Source organism: Caretta caretta, chromosome 9 (assembly GCF_965140235.1).
Source record: "Caretta caretta isolate rCarCar2 chromosome 9, rCarCar1.hap1, whole genome shotgun sequence".
Classification (NCBI taxonomy): domain Eukaryota; kingdom Metazoa; phylum Chordata; order Testudines; family Cheloniidae; genus Caretta; species Caretta caretta.
Window position 1 is genome coordinate 55,596,650 of NC_134214.1, and position 18,305 is coordinate 55,614,954.

Genomic DNA, 18,305 nt, shown 5'->3' on the forward strand with positions numbered 1-18,305 from the left:
ACCAGGGGGATGAGGTAGATGAGGCTTTCTTCCGGCAGCTCACGGAAGCTACTAGATCGCATGCCTGGATTCTCATGGGTGACTTTAATTTTCCTGATATCTGCTGGGAGAGCAATACAGCGGTGCATAGACAATCCAGGAAGTTTTTGGAAAGCGTAGGGGACAATTTCCTGGCGCAAGTGCTAGAGGAGCCAACTAGGGGGGGCGCTTTTCTTGACCTGCTGCTCACAAACCGGGTAGAATTAGTGGGGGAAGCAAAAGTGGATGGGAATCTGGGAGGCAGTGACCATGAGTTGGTTGAGTTCAGGATCCTGACGCAGGGAAGAAAGGTAAGCAGCAGGATACGGACCCTGGACTTTAGGAAAGCAGACTTCGACTCCCTCAGGGAACGGATGGCCAGAATCCCCTGGGGGACTAACTTGAAGGGGAAAGCTGGCTGTATTTCAAGGAATCCCTGTTGAGGTTACAGGGACAAACCATCCCAATGAGTCGAAAGAATAGTAAATATGGCAGGCGACCAGCTTGACTTAATGGTGAAATCCTAGCGGATCTTAAACATAAAAAAGAAGCTCACAAGAAGTGGAAGGTTGGACATATGACCAGGGAAGAGTATAAAAATATTGCTCGGGCATGTAGGAATGATATCAGGAGGGCCAAATCGCACCTGGAGCTGCAGCTAGCCAGAGATGTCAAGAGTAACAAGAAGGGTTTCTTCAGGTATGTTGGCAACCAGAAGAAAGCCAAGGAAAGTGTGGGCCCCTTACTGAATGAGGGAGGCAACCTAGTGACAGAGGATGTGGAAAAAGCTAATGTACTCCATGCTTTTTTTGCCTCTGTTTTCACTAACAAGGTCAGCTCCCAGACTGCTGCGCTGGGCATCACAAAATGGGGAAGAGATGGCCAGCCCTCTGTGGAGATAGAGGTGGTTAGGGACTATTTAGAAAAGCTGGACGTGCACAAGTCCATGGGGCCGGACGAGTTGCATCCGAGAGTGCTGAAGGAATTGGCGGCTGTGATTGCAGAGCCATTGGCCATTATCTTTGAAAACTTGTGGCGAACTGGGGAAGTCCCGGATGACTGGAAAAAGGCTAATGTAGTGCCAATCTTTAAAAAAGGGAAGAAGGACCAGGCCAGTCAGCCTCACCTCAGTCCCTGGAAAAATCATGGAGCAGGTCCTCAAAGAATCAATCCTGAAGCACTTGCATGAGAGGAAAGTGATCAGGAACAGCCAGCATGGATTCACCAAGGGAAGGTCATGCCTGACTAATCTAATCGCCTTTTATGATGAGATTACTGGTTCTGTGGATGTATTGTTTCTTGACTTTAGCAAAGCTTTTGACATGGTCTCCCACAGTATTCTTGTCAGCAAGTTAAGGAAGTATGGGCTGGATGAATGCACTATAAGGTGGGTAGAAAGCTGGCTAGATTGTCGGGCTCAACGGGTAGTGATCAATGGCTCCATGTCTAGTTGGCAGCCGGTATCAAGTGGAGTGCCCCAAGGGTCGGTCCTGGGGCCGGTTTTGTTCAATATCTTCATAAATGATCTGCAGGATGGTGTGGATTGCACTCTCAGCAAATTTGCGGATGATACTAAACTGGGAGGAGTGGTAGATACGCTGGAGGGGAGGGATAGGATACAGAAGGACCTAGACAAATTGGAGGATTGGGCCAAAAGAAATCTGATGAGGTTCAATAAGGATAAGTGCAGGGTCCTGCACTTAGGACGGAAGAACCCAATGCACAGCTACAGACTAGGGACCGAATGGCTAGGCAGCAGTTCTGCAGAAAAGGACCTAGGGGTGACAGTGGACGAGAAGCTGGATATGAGTCAGCAGTGTGCCCTTGTTGCCAAGAAGGCCAATGGCATTTTGGGATGTATAAGTAGGGGCATAGCAAGCAGATCGAGGGACGTGATCGTTCCCCTCTATTCGACATTGGTGAGGCCTCATCTGGAGTACTGTGTCCAGTTTTGGGCCCCACACTACAAGAAGGATGTGGATAAATTGGAGAGAGTCCAGCGAAGGGCAACAAAAATGATTAGGGGTCTGGAACACATGACTTATGAGGAGAGGCTGAGGGAGCTGGGATTGTTTAGCCTGCAGAAGAGAAGAATGAGGGGGGATTTGATAGCTGCTTTCAACTACCGGAAAGGGGGTTCCAAAGAGGATGGCTCTAGACTGTTCTCAATGGTAGCAGATGACAGAACGAGGAGTAATGGTCTCAAGTTGCAGTGGGGGAGGTTTAGATTGGATATTAGGAAAAACTTTTTCACTAAGAGGGTGGTGAAACACTGGAATGCGTTACCTAGGGAGGTGGTAGAATCTCCTTCCTTAGAGGTTTTTAAGGTCAGGCTTGACAAAGCCCTGGCTGGGATGATTTAACTGGGAATTGGTCCTGCTTCGAGCAGGGGGTTGGACTAGATGACCTTCTGGGGTCCCTTCCAACCCTGATATTCTATGATTCTGTATCAATTGTAAGTGATGGGAGGAGAATTGATGTATGTATTGGTTGTACTGGGTGTGTTGGTTGATCAAAGGATGACTATGAGCTGTCAGTGTGATGCAGCTATGGAAAAAAGCTAATACAGTTCTACAGTGCATCAGGTGAAGTATTTCCAGTAGAGACAGGGAAGTGTCGTTACCATTATACAAGTACTGGTGAGACCTCACCTGGAATACTGTGTGCAGTTCTGGTCTCCCATGTTTAAGAAAGATGAATTCAAACTGGAACAGGTGCAGAGAAGAACTAGGATGATCTGAGGAATGGAAAACCTATCTTATGAGAGGAGACTCAAAGAGCGTGGCTTGTTTAGTGTAACCAAATAAAGGCTGAGGGGAGATATGATTGGATTCATAGGCCACGTCAGAGGGATAAATACCAGGGAGGAAGAGGAATTACTTAAGTGCCAGTTTGGACACAAGAACAAATGGCTATAAACTAGCCATCAACAAGCTTAGGCTCAAAATTAGGCGGAGGTTTCTAACCATCAGAGGAGTGAGGTTCTGGAACAGCCTTCCAAAGGGAGCAGTGGGGGCAAAATATTGAACTGACTTCAAGACCTGAGCTTGATAAGTTTGTGGAGGGGATGGTGATAGGTAGGGCCCTACCACATTCAGTCGTGAAAAATGAGTCCTGGACTGTGAAATCTAATTTCTCCCTCCCCAACTCTTCCCCCACCCCACCCCCCAGATTTCACGGGGGAGACCAGCGTTTCTCAAATTGGAGATCCTGATCCCAAAGGGAGTTGCAGGGAGAGGGTCACAAGGTTATTTTAAGGGGGTTGCAGTATTGCCACCCTTACTGCTGCCTTCAGAGCTGGGTGGCCAGAGAGTGGCGGCTGCTGACTGACGGCCCAGCTCTGCAGACAGCAGTGCAGAAGTAAGGGTGGCAATACCACACTATGCCATCCTTCTGCACTGCGCTGCTGGTGGTGGCTCTGCCTTCAGAGCTGGGCTCCCGGCCTGCAACCGCTGCTCTCCAGCTGCCGAGCTCTGAAGGCAGTGCCGTCACCAGAAGCAGTGCGGAAGTAAGGGTAACAGTATCGCAATCCCCACACAATAACCTTGTGATGCCCCCAACTCCTTTTTAGGTCAGGACCCTACAATTACACCATGAAATTTATTATTTTTAAAATCCTGTGACTGAAATTGACCAAAATGGACCATGAATTTGTTAGGGCCCTAGTGATGGGATTTCCTACAATAGCATATGGCCTATCAAAGACTGCTAGTAGCAAAAATTCCGTGGCCAGAAACAGGACACTAGGTGGGGAGGGCTCTGAGTTACTACAGATAATGCTTTCTCAGGTGTCTGCCTGGTGGGTCTTGCCCACATGCTCAGTCTAACTGATCGCTGTGTTTGGGGTCCAGATGGAATTTTTCACCAGGTCAGATTGGCAGAGACCCTGGGTTTTTTGCCTTCCTCTGCAGCCTGGGGCATGGGTCACTTGCAGGTTTAAACTAGTGTAAATGGTGGATTCTCTAACTCAAAGTCTTTAAACCATGATTTGAGAACTTCAGTAACTCAGCCAGAGGCAGGGTGGATAAAAATCAATGATTTAAAAAAAAAAAAATCAAATCTGATTTTTAATTTAAATCTGATTTTTTGATGATGCTTTTTGAGGAAAAAACTATCTAAAGATAGATACGTTATAGCTCAAAGATATCTCCTCATAGAGTAGGGATTATAAATTTTAATTCTATAGTATAAGACAATATATTCATGTAGTGTTTAAGAAACGTTTTGTAAATGAGTTCCAATAGTTCATGAATTAGGGACCCAATCTTATGGGATTTCAGGCGCTTCTATATAGATTTAGGTTAATCTTTCTATCTACCCAGTGGGACTCAGTGCTCAGTCCAGAAGATACCATCAGAGATGCTTAGTTTTGCAGTTCTCAAACTCTGGATTTGTCTCTCCAGAGATAACATGCTTGTTAACAGCAAAAATGTTTTTAAATTAATAAACTATACAGAGAGGTGAGAAATAACAGACCTCAACCCTATTGTCCCTTTGCAAATTTGTGTACACAGAGTCAATCCCTTACCTCTCTAAAAGTGCAAAGTTTCAAAAAGTTCAATGAATAGAAGACTGTTGGGGGAAGAATAGATCTGGACAAGGAGAAGAAATCTGGAGATAAATGTAAGAAGGGAGGGATAGGCAGTAGAATCAAAAGCATATTACAGAAGTCTTGAGGTCTTTCTGAGCGTAGCCTTCATTGATTTGAGATCTACCACACCATTCACTCACTATAAGGGAAAACCTATAATGGCAGCAGGCCATAAATGAGATCCAGTTTGGGAGTATTTTAATGAAGTTCCTCTACCTGTGGGTAAGAGAAGCATGCGTGCAAAATGGAAAGAGTGCAACAAAGAAATGCAAGGCCTGGTTGCCCAAATGAAACAACATCATGAGAAGTGTTCCTTCTCAGGAGGAAGCTGCATTGAAGATGATGAAAGGAACATGTCTGAACATGCAGAATCTTCAGGTTGGTCAACTTTTTTATTTCATACTTGTTAAGGACTGCCTGTCTTCCTTCTGGACTATTCTTGAATTCTCATGTTTGAGCAAAAAATATAGTTACTCTATGGTACTATCATTTTAGATGCGGTTGTGATAAAAAATAAATAGCTGAAATAGGCAGATCTTCCGTTTACAATTTCACCTTAAAGTAGTACTGAGTGTCAATGAATGCGATCAGTAATACTAAATGAGCAGTATGGTGGTAATAATAATTAACTGCATTGACTTATTTTGTTTAGGAGAATCCGTCCTCAACATACAGGATTCTGAAGACTATCCACCTTCAAGGTCACCATCGTTTTCTATAGTTTCAGGTTATCTGCCAGTGATAGTGTTTGTCACATCATGTATGTCATGTGGCCACAGTAGATCACCTATAGCAAAAAGAAAAGAAAAAAATCATCATCCAGAAACAACCATAGATAAGTTTGTGATAAGAACCAGCAGATTACAGAAAGGTAATTGATGAAAAAATTGCCCGGTTTGTTTCTGCAACAAAGTCTCTCTTCTGAATGATTGAGAACCCACACTTCGTTAACATGGTTCAGTCATTAAGACCAGGATACAGTCCACCCAACAGAGCAAATGTCACAGGCAAATTGCTGGATAAAGTGTATGAAAGGAAACTGAGCAGTGTGCAAAAGGTCTAGAGGGTAAAATTGTTAACCTGAGTCTTGATGGGTGGAGCAATGTCCACAATGATCCTGTTGTATGTGCTTGTGTGAAAACAGAAGAAGGGAATGTCGTCCTTACAGAAATAATTGATACATCAGGAAATGGACACACAGCAGAATACTTACAGGAAGAAACAGTAAAAGCTATAACAAACTGGGGGGAAAAAAAATGCAAATGTCTAGTATGTAGCTTGGTCACAGACAATGCTGCAAGTGTATCAAGATGAGAAATTATTTAGAAGAGGGCGAAGAGAGTCCCAAGCTAATAACGTAGGGTTGCAGTGCTCATTTGATGCACCTCCTAGCCAAAGACTTCAGTGTTCCAGAAATAAAGGCTAATGTTGTTGAAATTGCAAAATACATTCGTAACACCACTTTGCAGCAGCTGCTCTGAAAAAAGTGTGAGGAACCAAGCTAACTCTCCAACAAGACGTGCGATGGAACTCAGTGGTGGACTGTTTTGAGCACTGTATCAAGCACTGGCCTAATCTGATGACAGTTTGTGAACAAAATCATGAAAAAATAGATGGCACTGTCACAGTCAAAGTTCTCAACATTGGGCTTAAGAGAAATGTTGTACACATGCTGAGTACCCTGAAGCCTATTTTTGTAGCCTTGAACAAAATGCAGGGAAATAGCTGTTTTATTGCTGACGCTGTTGAAATCTGGAAGGAACTGAGAGATCTTTACAAAGAGAAATATGCAATGACAGAGTTAAATTACAAGCATTAAAAAAACAAATAAGACAAGCACTATCTCCAGCTCATTTTCTTGCTGATATTCTCAATACTCGGTACCAGGGTCAAACCTTAACTGCTGAAGAAGAGGAGTTGGCTATGACATGGACACCCAGCAATCATCCTTCCATAATGCCAACTATAATAAACTTCAGAGTTAAGGGTGACCCGTTCAAGAAATGTCTTTAAAACAGCAAACATATAATCACACCAGCGAACTGGTGGAAGTCACTTAAGCAACTGGATTCAGAGACTGTTGAAGTGATGATCTCACTTTTAACAGCAGTAGCTGCTTCTGCTAGTGTAGAAAGAACCTTTTCTTCCTTTGGACTAATTCATTCCAAATTGAGAAATTTGTTTGGGATCTGAAAAAGCAGGAAAGCTTGTTTTTCTTTTCCAGATTATGAACAAACAGGAAAATGAAGGTGAAGATGACTGAGTTAGCTGCAGAAGCCAATATTTTAAGTTTCTCATGCTGAGCTTGCTGACATAGTCGATTTTACTTTTTGTTTAAAAAGAAATCATTTAACTATTTTAAACAATTTTAATAAAGACAAAGCTGATTTTAAAAAACTTGAACATTTAACTAAATTCAAAAAATCATATACTTGTTTTGTTAAAATATTTGCTGTTGAAGGAAAAATCCAGAATACGTAATGTTTTAGTTAAATAAAACAATTTAAATGACTGTCTGGTGATTTTTCTCATCCTAATACAGCATTGCAAGAAAATCCTCCAAATATTGATAGTCGTTGGGAGGAGAACTTCATAAATATCCGCTTCAGTTACCTTTTGGTAAATGAAGTAACCAACCAATCACTCATTTTCTGATATAGCTGTAAAACTAATCTGAAAAGTTTTCAAAATAAATAACTTTAAAAATGTATAGTGTGAACCTTCTAAAAATGAAACCTACATCTATCTGAGTTGTGAAGAATATGAATTAAGGTTATAACCAACAAGAATGCACTTTTTGTATAGAAATCCATGATTAAATTCTGTCTTGGTGACTAAAAGCGGCAAAGAGTCCTGTGGCACCTTATAGATTAACAGACGTATTGGAGCATAAGCTTTCATGGGTGAATACCCACTTCATCAGATGCATGTCACATGTCTTGGTGACTAGTGATTTAAATCAAATCCACCCTGATTACAGGAGTGAGTGGGTGAGGTTCTGTGGCCTGCAATGTGCAGGAGGTCAGACTAGATCACAGTGGTCCCTTCTGGCCTTAAAGTCCATGAGATGCAGTTAGAATCCACCTGGAATAGTGGCACTAGTGTTTGATTTCTGCAGCCTCCTGGCTGATGCCCTGGAGGCAGGTTATTCCACATCTGCCTATTGCAGGGCTCTTCTGAAGCAACTGGTACTAGCCACTGTCAGACAGGATACTGGACTAGGTGGACCTATGTCTTGACCAAGACTGGCCATTCCTGTGTGTACTGGTAGCAACAGGGCCCTGTTGCTCAAACCTTTCCCTTTCCTAAACCTCTCTAGTTTGGTGCAAGAGCTACCACATACTAGCTGCACAGTCAAGAACTAGTCACACAGTGATGAACTGAAGTTTTGCTTTGGTGTGGTGGTGGTGGTGGCCGTGGCAGTGATGCTGCAACCTCAGGCTCTTCCCTCAGCAGTGAAGAAGTGGCATGTGAACTGGCTGTCTATTGGCCCAAAGTGAAAACAGGTGTTTGTCATTTAGGTGAACATCCAAGTCCCTGCCCCTGAACTTCGGTCTGATGTCATCAGTATCACTGGGCTCGCTGCAAACTTGGACCGCGCAAAGGCCGGACTGCTGGAGAGAGTGAAGGAACTGCAGGCTGAGCAAGAAGATCGGGTAAGCCCTAGTGGCACGGCCTGCTTCCTTGTCCCTCTTGCTCCTAGGAGAACTAGCCCCCTCCACCCCCAGCCCAAGTGTTGTCTCTAGCTTTGTGTAAAAGGGGTCAGTGATATTGGAGGATGTATAGAGGCAGAACGCACCCTTGTAAATAGTGTGTGTTTGGCCTGATATCTGAGCTCTTAGAGTAGGCACATGGGATCACCCTTTCAGACCCCCCTCTGCTGCCTCTGACAGCTGGACACTGCCCTCTGAACCTGGGCAGTAATGTGAAAATGATCAGTGGCCTCCAGAACAACATTCACCTAGCTGGCAGCAAAGTGGAAGCGCCGATGGATTGGGCTCTGCAGCACTATTGGAGGCAGCTTCCTTGGCCTAAGATAAGGAATTTAGAGTTACGATGGCTTGTTTGCTTCTGCCTCAAGTGAACTTGAAGGCTGAGTTACAAGCTCCCGTAACCCAAGTTGCTGCACTGTAACTATGGCAGTTACAGCCACATTAGCTACTAACCTGATGGTAAGAGTCCACTCCACTTTGTGTTACTCCAAATGTAACTTTAATTAAAAAGAGCAAGTGGATTCTAAAAAGCCCATCTGCACAGTGTGAGCTGATGAAAAGGTAGTGATCGGTCTGTCCAGTTTTTTATCCTTTTTTATCCCCAATAGGCGAGGCATTTGGAATGGGGCAATCTTTCTGCAGTGACACAATGCATACAGTAACTGGTTTGGCCAGTGGCTTGTGTTCCATCACTCCTCCATCTGACCTGGAAGTGGAATCTGCTGTGTAGACAATGGGTGAAATCTTGGCCGATTTTTGAAGTCATCTGGGGAGTTCTGCTATCAACTTCAGTGAAACCAGGATTTCACCCAACAGCTTTTAATCCTCGCTCTGTGAGGAATGCTTCCGAGTCCCATTCTCTATCCTCTTCACATGAAGTGTGGTAGTTTGGTTATCCTCCCTGGCTCCTCTGCTCTGTTGGGTTTCCTCTCTACAGTCCCCAGCACAGAACAACGAGGCACTGTCATGAGCAGGGAGCTACGAGTAAATGAGCAGAGGCTCAACAGAAGCACAGGCCAGTGACAGATGTGCACACAAGTACTTTGGCTCTGCAGTCATGTGCACATGTTCAGGTAGTGCCACCCAGAGCAGCCACTATGGGACAACCTAGGGCATGTCACAGGGAGAGCAGAAAACTCCCCCAGAATCTGCCTAAATGTGTGGTGTCCCCTTACAGGCAGGATACTTGAAAGATGGAGGTAGAAGTTTGACATAGACAGGAATAGATGCAATTGGTCAAACCTTGGTGTATACTCTGCTGTAGCGCTCGAGAGGGTCTCCCTTCTCGTTACAGGCCTTGCGAAGCTTCAAGCTCACTGTCACTGTTGACCCCAAATACCACCCTAAAATTATTGGAAGAAAGGGGGCAGTGATCACCCAGATCCGCACAGAGCATGAGGTCAACATCCAGTTCCCGGATAAGGATGATGATAACCAGGTGAGGACTGGAGGGGGATAAAGCCTTCTGGGGCATAATAGAGGCTCTGGACTCTGAATAGAGCATGCGTGACATTTCCAGCAGCTGCTCACTGCAAAATGCTGATCAAAGAAAAACAACCCCAAGCCTGCCCAGGCAGGCCAGTCTAACACTGCACTTGGTTTCCAGCCCAGAGTCTCCTGTAGTGTTGCCTTCCAGTCAGACCTCTCCCTTAGAGGTCCAGAATGGGTTTGCTCCCAGCAACTCCATTCTAACTTCCTCCCCCACCTACTTTCCTAGTCCCAGGATCAGATCACCATAACTGGCTATGAGAAGAACACAGAGGCAGCCCGAGACGCCATCATGAAGATTGTGGGCGAGCTGGAGCAGATGGTCTCTGAGGATGTGACGCTTGACCATCGTGTTCATGCCCGCATCATTGGCGCACGGGGCAAAGCCATCCGCAAAATCATGGATGAGTTCAAGGTGGGCATGGAGAGTACACTGGATCCATTGCGGGGGCTGCTGTACAATGGCTGGGGTAGCTTGAACTACTTCAAACCCAGGACTTTGGTGCTCTTAATGCCCATGCTTTCTGCCCTCTGCAAAACCCTGACCTGGGCTGCAAAGGCTGGAGGGATGATGGTGCTGCTGTGTTACAGGGCATCTCTCTGTGGGCTTGACTGTGACTGAGCTGGAGATGGCTGTACGCCGGAGTCAGGTGATGGGAGGCAAGGCAAGGCCCCAGCCTGTCTAGCTGTACAGGCCTTGCTCTCTTCCTGTAGTCTGAGCCAGGGCTGCATGCCAGGGCATAGATGGACCCTTCCTTCATACACCCCAAGCAGCAAAGTTGATTGGACACCACAATTAGGAATGGGTTAAAGCAGGCTGCTCTCCTCCCTTCCCCCTCTCTCTCTCTCCCTCTTCCCCCCCCCCCCCCCCGCCTCCCCTGGAGCAAAATGGTATCTCTGGAAATGGTGACCCAGGGTGCCTGAGTTCCAGTTGGTTTCTGGAGCTCTTCCCAGGGTGGGGCACACGACTCCAGTGTTCCATACGTAGGCCGAGAGAGAACTCCACTGAGCCCTTAGGCTGTGTCTGCACTGCAGTTGAATACCTGAGGCTGGCCTGTCAGCTGCCTGGGGCTACAGAGCTGTTTAACTGCAGGGTAGATGCTCAGGTTGGTGGGCCCTGGCTCCAGCCTGAGCCAAGCAGCTACCTTGCAATTGCATAGCCCTGCAGCCTGAACCCTCGTCGGCTGACGTGGGACAGATGCAGGTGGTCAGTTGCAGAGTAGATGTATCCTGAGTGTCTGTGGCCTGGGTGGATTTAATCTGGCAGACCTGCTTCTGTGTGTTCCCTCTGTGCTGTTCCCAGGGCTAAGCCACAACTGCCTCTGTCAGTGGCACCTGTCCATCACAATCATAATGGTCTGATCATTTCACACTTTCAGACCTGAGCTGAATGGCTCTTCCGAGTGAGAGGGAACAGCTTTTATCTGCTGCCCTGTCACTGATTATGGAGCCAGGAGTGGCAGAAGCTTCCTAAAAGTGTGGGTGGCCTCCCCACTGGTGCCCAAATGGGGGCCTGCCCCTTATCCCCAAGGCCCTGATCTCACGCTGTCCCTTCCCCTGAGGCTCTGCCCCCTGCTTTCACTCCTCTTTCTCCCCCACCACGCTCGCCCTTATGGCTTTTTAAAAGTGATGGGACCATGGCCTCCTGGTTCCCCCTGCTTGGAGCCTGTGGGGAACCAGTGCTATCATCTAGGCAACTCTTTGAGGGGAGTTTGACATTCCCCAGTGGTCTCGCAGAGCTGAGTACCTAGGACCCTGGAAATCTGGCAGCTTTAGATAAAAATCCAGAGAGTCCCATACGCTCTGTATTGAATTTGCTGTTGGATTCAGTGTTTGTGGTGCCCTTACATCTTCTGACACTTTCAGTGGATTCAGATTTTCCTGTTGAAAACACAGCTGCTTTATGGAAGCTGTTTGTGACTGAGGGGAGCCGAGTAGGGGGCAGCTTGGGTTCTTGGGTCCCTCTGAGTGTGTGGGAGACACTTCTGTTCTAGACGGCTTCACTGTAACACTGGATTACCTTCCAGCAGTGCCCAAAGCAACAGGCCACGCACCTGTCTCAGGCTGGATTAGGATTGTTTGGGCTCTTGGAAGAAAGGCTTTAGCAAGGTTTGTCTCTTGAAATGATCAGCAGTGAAATAATGAACATCATTGATGCTGCATTTGTCTTTTAGCTTTGCCGTGAACAGCCCACTGATAGCCCTGGGGGGAACTCCGACCTCTGAGTCTGTGTCAGGCTGCAGACCTACACTTCCCTTCTGTCTCTTGAAAACTGGGAAGGCTGGAAAGCTCCTCTTTGAAGAGGAAATTGTGGCATCTCAAGTACCACTCTGTCCATGGGGCTCTAGTGTCCAAAACAAGCTGAGAGCTGCTGGAGAATCCTAGAAGCTCACTAGAACCCGCTGGTTTTTGCCAGCAGTCTAGTGTCGTGAGGCGGCACTAGCAGTGGTTTGACAGAGGTGGAGATAGCTGAGGACGCAGTGGTTAGACCTCCCACCGCCATAGTGGCTGGTAAAGCATGGCAGGCTGTAATGGCAGTGGGAGCGATCACCTGCACGCTGGCTGCCACAGTTCTAAGCGCTCTGCAGAAGTGGGGACTCTGCCCCGGGCAGGTGCTTGTGGTAGAGCAGCTCAGCCCTACTGGGCTCTGGGCTGCACAACACTATGAAGCTGCAGGATGCTGAGCAAACGGCAGCAGTGGCTGGAGAAGGGTCAGAGCCCCCTGCTCCCAAGCTGATCAGACTCCATTCTGCTGGGAATGAGGCTTCCTATTATGTATGGGTTCCAGCTCAGCACTCCCTTGTACTGGAAACCAAACACTCCCCATCAGGGCTTGGTATGGTCCAGTGCAAATGAACCCTCTGACTGTGAGCACCTGTGGGGTCATCACTGCAGCCTAGCCATGGACCTCCAGAATGGTGAGCCACCTGAGAGGGGCTGGTGCACATCTAAAACCCTCTGCTGTGCCTTGCATTCCAGGTGGATATCCGCTTCCCCCAGAGCGGTGCATCTGACCCCAACTGTGTGACTGTGACTGGGCTCCCTGATAATGTGGAGGAAGCAATCGATCATATCCTGAACCTGGAGGAGGAATATGTGAGTAGTGGAGGAGGAAGGGAAGTGAAGGCCAGAAGAATGGCTCTGGTCTGTGGCATAAACAGCCCAGTTAATTAACTTCCTTCGTAGTGGAGACTATGGGCCTAAAAACTGTAAGTCCCTGCTGTGTGTGTGCAGGGAGCTCAGCTCGCTATTACGGGCATACTGCTGCATGATAATCACTGAATGTCCAGATCTCTCTGGCTCCTGCCACTTGGGAGAGGAATCTAGCGTTTTCCTCCTCCTATCCATCTCTCTCACACTGTGCTCATGGCAATTTCAGCTGTTCTGTGCAGCTGTCCCTAGAAATTAGAACCCCGAGTAGGTGTTGGATTGTGAAGCAGTGTCAAGGCAATGACCACATAGGCTGCCATGTGCAACTGAAGTGAGGGGGGTAAATGAATGAATAGAGCAGCCAATAAAATGGGTGTCGTCTGCCTCTCTGAGGGGTGCAGCATGCTAGTCTTAAGCTGCTACTGGCAGCAATTGCTGTTTGATGCTGTGGGGCGGGGAGACTTCATTGACTAAGTAGGGAACACAAGGTACATCACCATACAAAGAGAACTCCTCTCCCTGCAGCTAGCTGATGTGGTGGACAATGAGGCAATGCAGGTGTACATGAAACCCTCCGCACATGAGGAGTCCAAGGCCCCATCCAAGGGATTTGTGGTGAGAGATGCCCCCTGGGCAGCTGGCAGCAATGAGAAGGTGAGTGCTGCTTCTGCTATTGCACCTCCAGAGGTTCCTCTTCCCAGAGACTGTTCCTGTGCCATGGACTCTGCATGGCCAGGATATGAACCGGAGGGTCATCTCACTGTTCATTGGGGATCAATGCCTGTTCTTCTTTTAGTGCTTTCTCATGTCTATTCCATGCTAGGTGTGTGCACGCCCATGTGCACAGATGTTGGAATTTTTTGTCTTCGTGGTATCCAGAGGGCCAGCTGTTGCACGCTCTGGAGTGCCGCACTCGTGTGCTGGTATATGAGGAGTCGCTGGCCTTATGTCCTCAGTTCCTTCTTACTGCCCCTGGTGGTTGGTCGGAGCAACTTCTCCTTGCCTCGCAAGTGGACAAGTTTTTTCTCCAGCACCTATTGTCTGTTTTCTTTGTATATAGTTGTTTACAGTAGTTAGTAATTAGATGTTAAGGGTTAGTCTCAGCAGGGACTTTGCCCCGGGGTGGGGCATGCCCCGTCCCCAGGTTTCAAGCCTTGTTCAACCTGCAATAGGCCTGTGCCTGTTAGCGACCCTCCCAGCCACTGCCTGAAGTGCTTGGGAGAGTCGCACATAAAGGACAGGTATCAAATTTGCAAGGACTTTCGACCCAAACTCAAAAGGAGCGGGACATTCGTCTAAGGGCCCTTCTTATGGAGGCTGCACTTCATCCAGTGTCAGAGCCTTCATGCTCCAACTCTACACTTAGCTCCTTGGGGTTGGTGAAGAGTGTTCTGCCCAGCACTGAGCTCTGCCGGTGTCCAAGAAGCACCTGAAAAAGCAAGGCTCCCTGGCACCAAACAAGGAGGGACAGGCCTGACTGCCCTCGCTGGAGCTTCAAGGGGTTACCTCTCAGGCTGGATCCCCCAGGGATCCCACTCCTGGGAGCAGTAGGGACCCTGGCACCTGGTTGTACCTTCGATGTCTGAGGCCCTCTAGGCAGCTAGGGACCAGAGAGTCCTTCCAGCGCATTGGAGGTGGCTAAGGCTCCCCGTTCTAAGGGCAAGCCAGCCATAAGACCACCTCAGAGGGCAGTTGAATGCCATCCCTCCCCGGAGCAGAGGCAGTATTCCATGACCAAGATCCCTGACTCCGCAACCTAAGTCTCTGGTCAGACGGCTCAGGTCGCCGTCACTGCGGTCCTGGTCTCCAACAGCACAGGTGACCTTCAGTGAGGCATCAGTCTCTGTACACCCAGCACTGATCGTCCTTTCACCAGCCGATGTCCTGGCGCAGGTCTCCGCTGGTACGGGACATCTCACCTTTCCAGCACTGGTCTCCACACCCCGGCACCAGTCCTCTGAGAGACACTGATCATCTTACTTGAGGGACCACTCCCTGGCGCCTATGGTCAGCTGCCAGACACAAGCATCTACAGTACTGCCTTTTCTTTTTGCGAATACAGACTAACACGGCTGTTCCTCTGAAACCTGTCAGTACTGCCTTGGTCACTGGAAAGGGACTCGTCTAGGTCAGAGTGGGACTTTAGCCCCTTGCCATGGCAGCAGCAAATCTTGTGGGCACCGGAGGCTCTGGACACTGCCGGGATGGTTGTAGGGTCAGTGGCCAGACCAATGGCCCAATTGGAATGCGTGGGGCATGCTGGTGATGCTAATGCCTCTCACACCATTCTTCCCTTGCTGCTTTGGAGAAGCAACCCCCTGCAATGACTGTACCAGACTCAGTGCACGGCCCGGACTCCGATGTTGGGGTAGAGGAGCAAGTGCCTACTCCAAGGGAGCCCTCCCCTATGGGGGACAATGCCCCAGGTCCTCCCCCAGTGGTGCAATCATCATCCTCGTCAGCCGAAGCAGTAGCAGGGCCCTCACACGTCAGTCCCTGTGAGGACTTTAACGAGCACCAAGCCCTGCTTAGAAGGGTGACCTCAAACTTGGGCTTGGAAGTGGAGGAACTGGCGGAGCAGTCAGGCAACTTGTTCAACATTCTAACAGTGGCAGCCCCATCATGAGCCACACTGCTGATACATGAGGAGATTTTGAAGATAGCCAAGGCCCTGTGGCAAATCCCATCTCTTATCCTGCCCACCTGGGCAGAAAAGAAATATTTGTCCCTGCTAATGCATTCAAATATTTGTATACCCATCCACCCCCAGGGTCGCTAATCATATCTGCGGCCAACGAAAGGGACGGGCAAGGGCAAGTGAGTGCCACATAGGTCCAGCTTCCTGGCGTGTCTGTTTCCTTTCTGGAAGAAAAGTTTATTCTACAGCCAGCTTTCAGTTCAGAGTATCGAACCACCAGTCTTTGTTGGGGAGATACAATTGTAACTTGTGGGACTCCCTGCCTCAGGAGGTTGCTACCATCCTGGAGGAAGGTACCACGGTGGTAGGGGCTCTCTCCAGATGGCCTGGGACAGCCGATTCGGTGGCCAGGGTCTTTGTCTTGGCCGTAGTTATGAGGCGCAGTTCCTGGCTTCAATCCTTGGGTCTGTGTTAGCAGAGGCAGTCCTCCATCCAGGACCTTCCCTTCAAAGGCAATGGGCTCTTTTCAGAGCAAACGGATGCGAAGCTACATGGATTTGAGGATTCTCGAGCCACTCTGCTCACTAGGCTTGTTTTCTTGCCGTTTGTGGCGTATGCAATTCCTGCTACCTCCTAGACCTTGGCCTCTCTGGCAAGGCTTCTTTAGGAGGAAGAGAGAGAGGTTCAATCATGGTCACCCCTCCACCTCCTGTTTGCCTACTCAGCGTGGTCCAGCAAAACACCGGGGTGGCCAGAAGCACTCATTTTGAGGTGCACTCAAGGACGGCACTGCAGTCAGTTCTCAGGATCCACCTTCCTACTCCTTCAACCGTCTGCATCGCTTCCAGTCAGCATAGTCGCAAGTAACTTCAAACCATTGGGTGCTCAGTATAATACCTCTGGGCTACACTCTGCAATTCTCCTGGTGGCAATAACGTTAGCCTGTAGGGTCTCTGAGATTAGGGCACTTACCTGAGAACTGCCCTATATGGTATTCTACGAGGTCCAACTGCGGCAGCACCAAGCTTTCAAGCCCACAGTAGTTTCACAGTTTCATACTAGTCAAGACATATACTTACCATCTTCTTTCCAAAAACCTCATAAATCAGATGAGGACCATAGATCACCCTCCTGATGTCCAGAGAGTGTACTAGCCTTTTACATAGAAAGGACTAAGCCATTCTGTAAGTCGATGCAACTATTCGTTGTAGTGGCAGACAGGATGAAGGGCATTCCTGTGGTCACCCAGAGAGTGTCGTCATGGGTCACTGCCTCTATATTTATTTTTGCTATGAACAGGTGAAAGTGCCACCACTGGCAATTGTGATCACCCATTCAACCAGGGCGCAAGCTGCAGCAGCTTTCGTGGCCCGGTGCTGATCCAAAATATCAGCAGGGTCGCTACCTGATCGTCTATCCACACATTCACATTCCATTACGCGCTTACCCAGAAAGCCCAGGACGATGCTGGCTTTGGTAGAGCGGTGTTGCAAGCCACACAGCCGGGAACTCCAAGCCCACCTCCTGGGATACTGTTTGTGAGTCACCTAGAATGGAATCGACATGAGCAAGCATTTGAAGAAAAAACTGTTACCTTCCTTTTGTAACTGTTCTTTGAGATGCGTTGCTTATGTCCGTTCCACTACCTGCCTACCCCTCTGTCGGAGTTGCCCAGCAAGAAGGAACTGAGGGCACAGGGCTAGCGGTGCCTGATACGTTGCCACATGAGCGTGGCACTCCAGAGGGCACCACAGCTGACCCTGCGGATATCACTAAAGCAAAAAATTCTGACAACTCTGCACGTGGGTGCGCACACACCTAGAATGGAATGGACATGAGCAACACATCTCAAAGAACAACAGTTATGAAAGGTAGGTAACTTGTTTCAGAATCATGTTCTTCCCTTTTTTTTAGTGGATTTCTAGGCCTTTCCTGACAATTGGGAGGTGTCAAGAGTCTCTCTCATCACCTGGAGAGCTTGCCGACAGTATGTACTAGGCCCCTAGATGTTAGTATGTTGGGTTTCTAAATTGCCCAGCTTTCCTCTGCTGCTGTCACTCTCCCCTCTGCTAGGAACACCAGAATCCTCCTGTAGAGGCTCTGAAAGGAGCTGCTAGCCTGGCGAATCTCTCCTCCACAGCCCCTGGAGCTGAGATTGCCTGCCAAAGCGGCTGTGGTTGGCACTTTGTTATTGTGGAACTCAAGGTTAGGGTGACCATTTCTGACCATTATCTGAAAGGCAGGGGATAAGCTACTAAGCCAAATACCTTCTTCTTGGCCACTTGGTCCTCCCAGGGTGCACTGAGGACTTGGCAGGTCTCAGTTCTAAAGCTAGCCTGAGCCATAAAAATTAAGGGGTGTCAAGAACCTCTGACCCAGCTAGTGTCTCTCCTGCCACTGTACAGAAAAGCCTTGCCTGTTAGCAGGAATACTTCAATACTACTGCATACTACAGCAATGAGGAGGATAGCATTTGAGTATTAAGGTAGATCTGGCACCACTGAGGAAACAGTGGGCAAACTATACTTGGTGTCAGTCTCCCCAAGACGTAGACGTCCTTCCGACCTTCCTGCAGAATCTGCTTCCCTGATACTCTGAATTGATTTGGTTAATTCAGATCATGATCCTTTTGTGACCCATCTTAATGAATTACCTGCTGTTTTCTTGGGTCCTACTAAAACCCTGTTGCTGTATTGTCCGTGTCCTC

The 18,305-nt window shown here is 48.2% G+C and overlaps 1 protein-coding gene and 1 long non-coding RNA gene across 4 annotated transcripts in view; one reads left to right on the forward strand and one right to left on the reverse strand.

Annotated features, from left to right (window-relative positions):
* HDLBP (high density lipoprotein binding protein) overlaps nt 1-18,305 on the forward strand; it is a 91,467-nt gene that overhangs the window by 70,354 nt on the left and 2,808 nt on the right. For all 3 annotated transcript variants that reach the window (XM_048863694.2, XM_075132318.1, XM_075132317.1), the window contains 5 exons: nt 8,131-8,265; nt 9,617-9,760; nt 10,040-10,225; nt 12,790-12,906; nt 13,486-13,614. In XM_048863694.2, the coding sequence (XP_048719651.1) occupies nt 8,131-8,265; nt 9,617-9,760; nt 10,040-10,225; nt 12,790-12,906; nt 13,486-13,614 (711 nt within the window). The remainder of the gene's footprint in view (nt 1-8,130; nt 8,266-9,616; nt 9,761-10,039; nt 10,226-12,789; nt 12,907-13,485; nt 13,615-18,305) is intronic.
* Nucleotides 4,983-17,375, reverse strand: LOC142073200 (uncharacterized). The gene is made up of 2 exons (XR_012669929.1): nt 17,046-17,375; nt 4,983-5,396 (listed from the first exon to the last, which is right to left on the reverse strand). It is a non-coding gene; the product is annotated as an uncharacterized LOC142073200 (long non-coding RNA).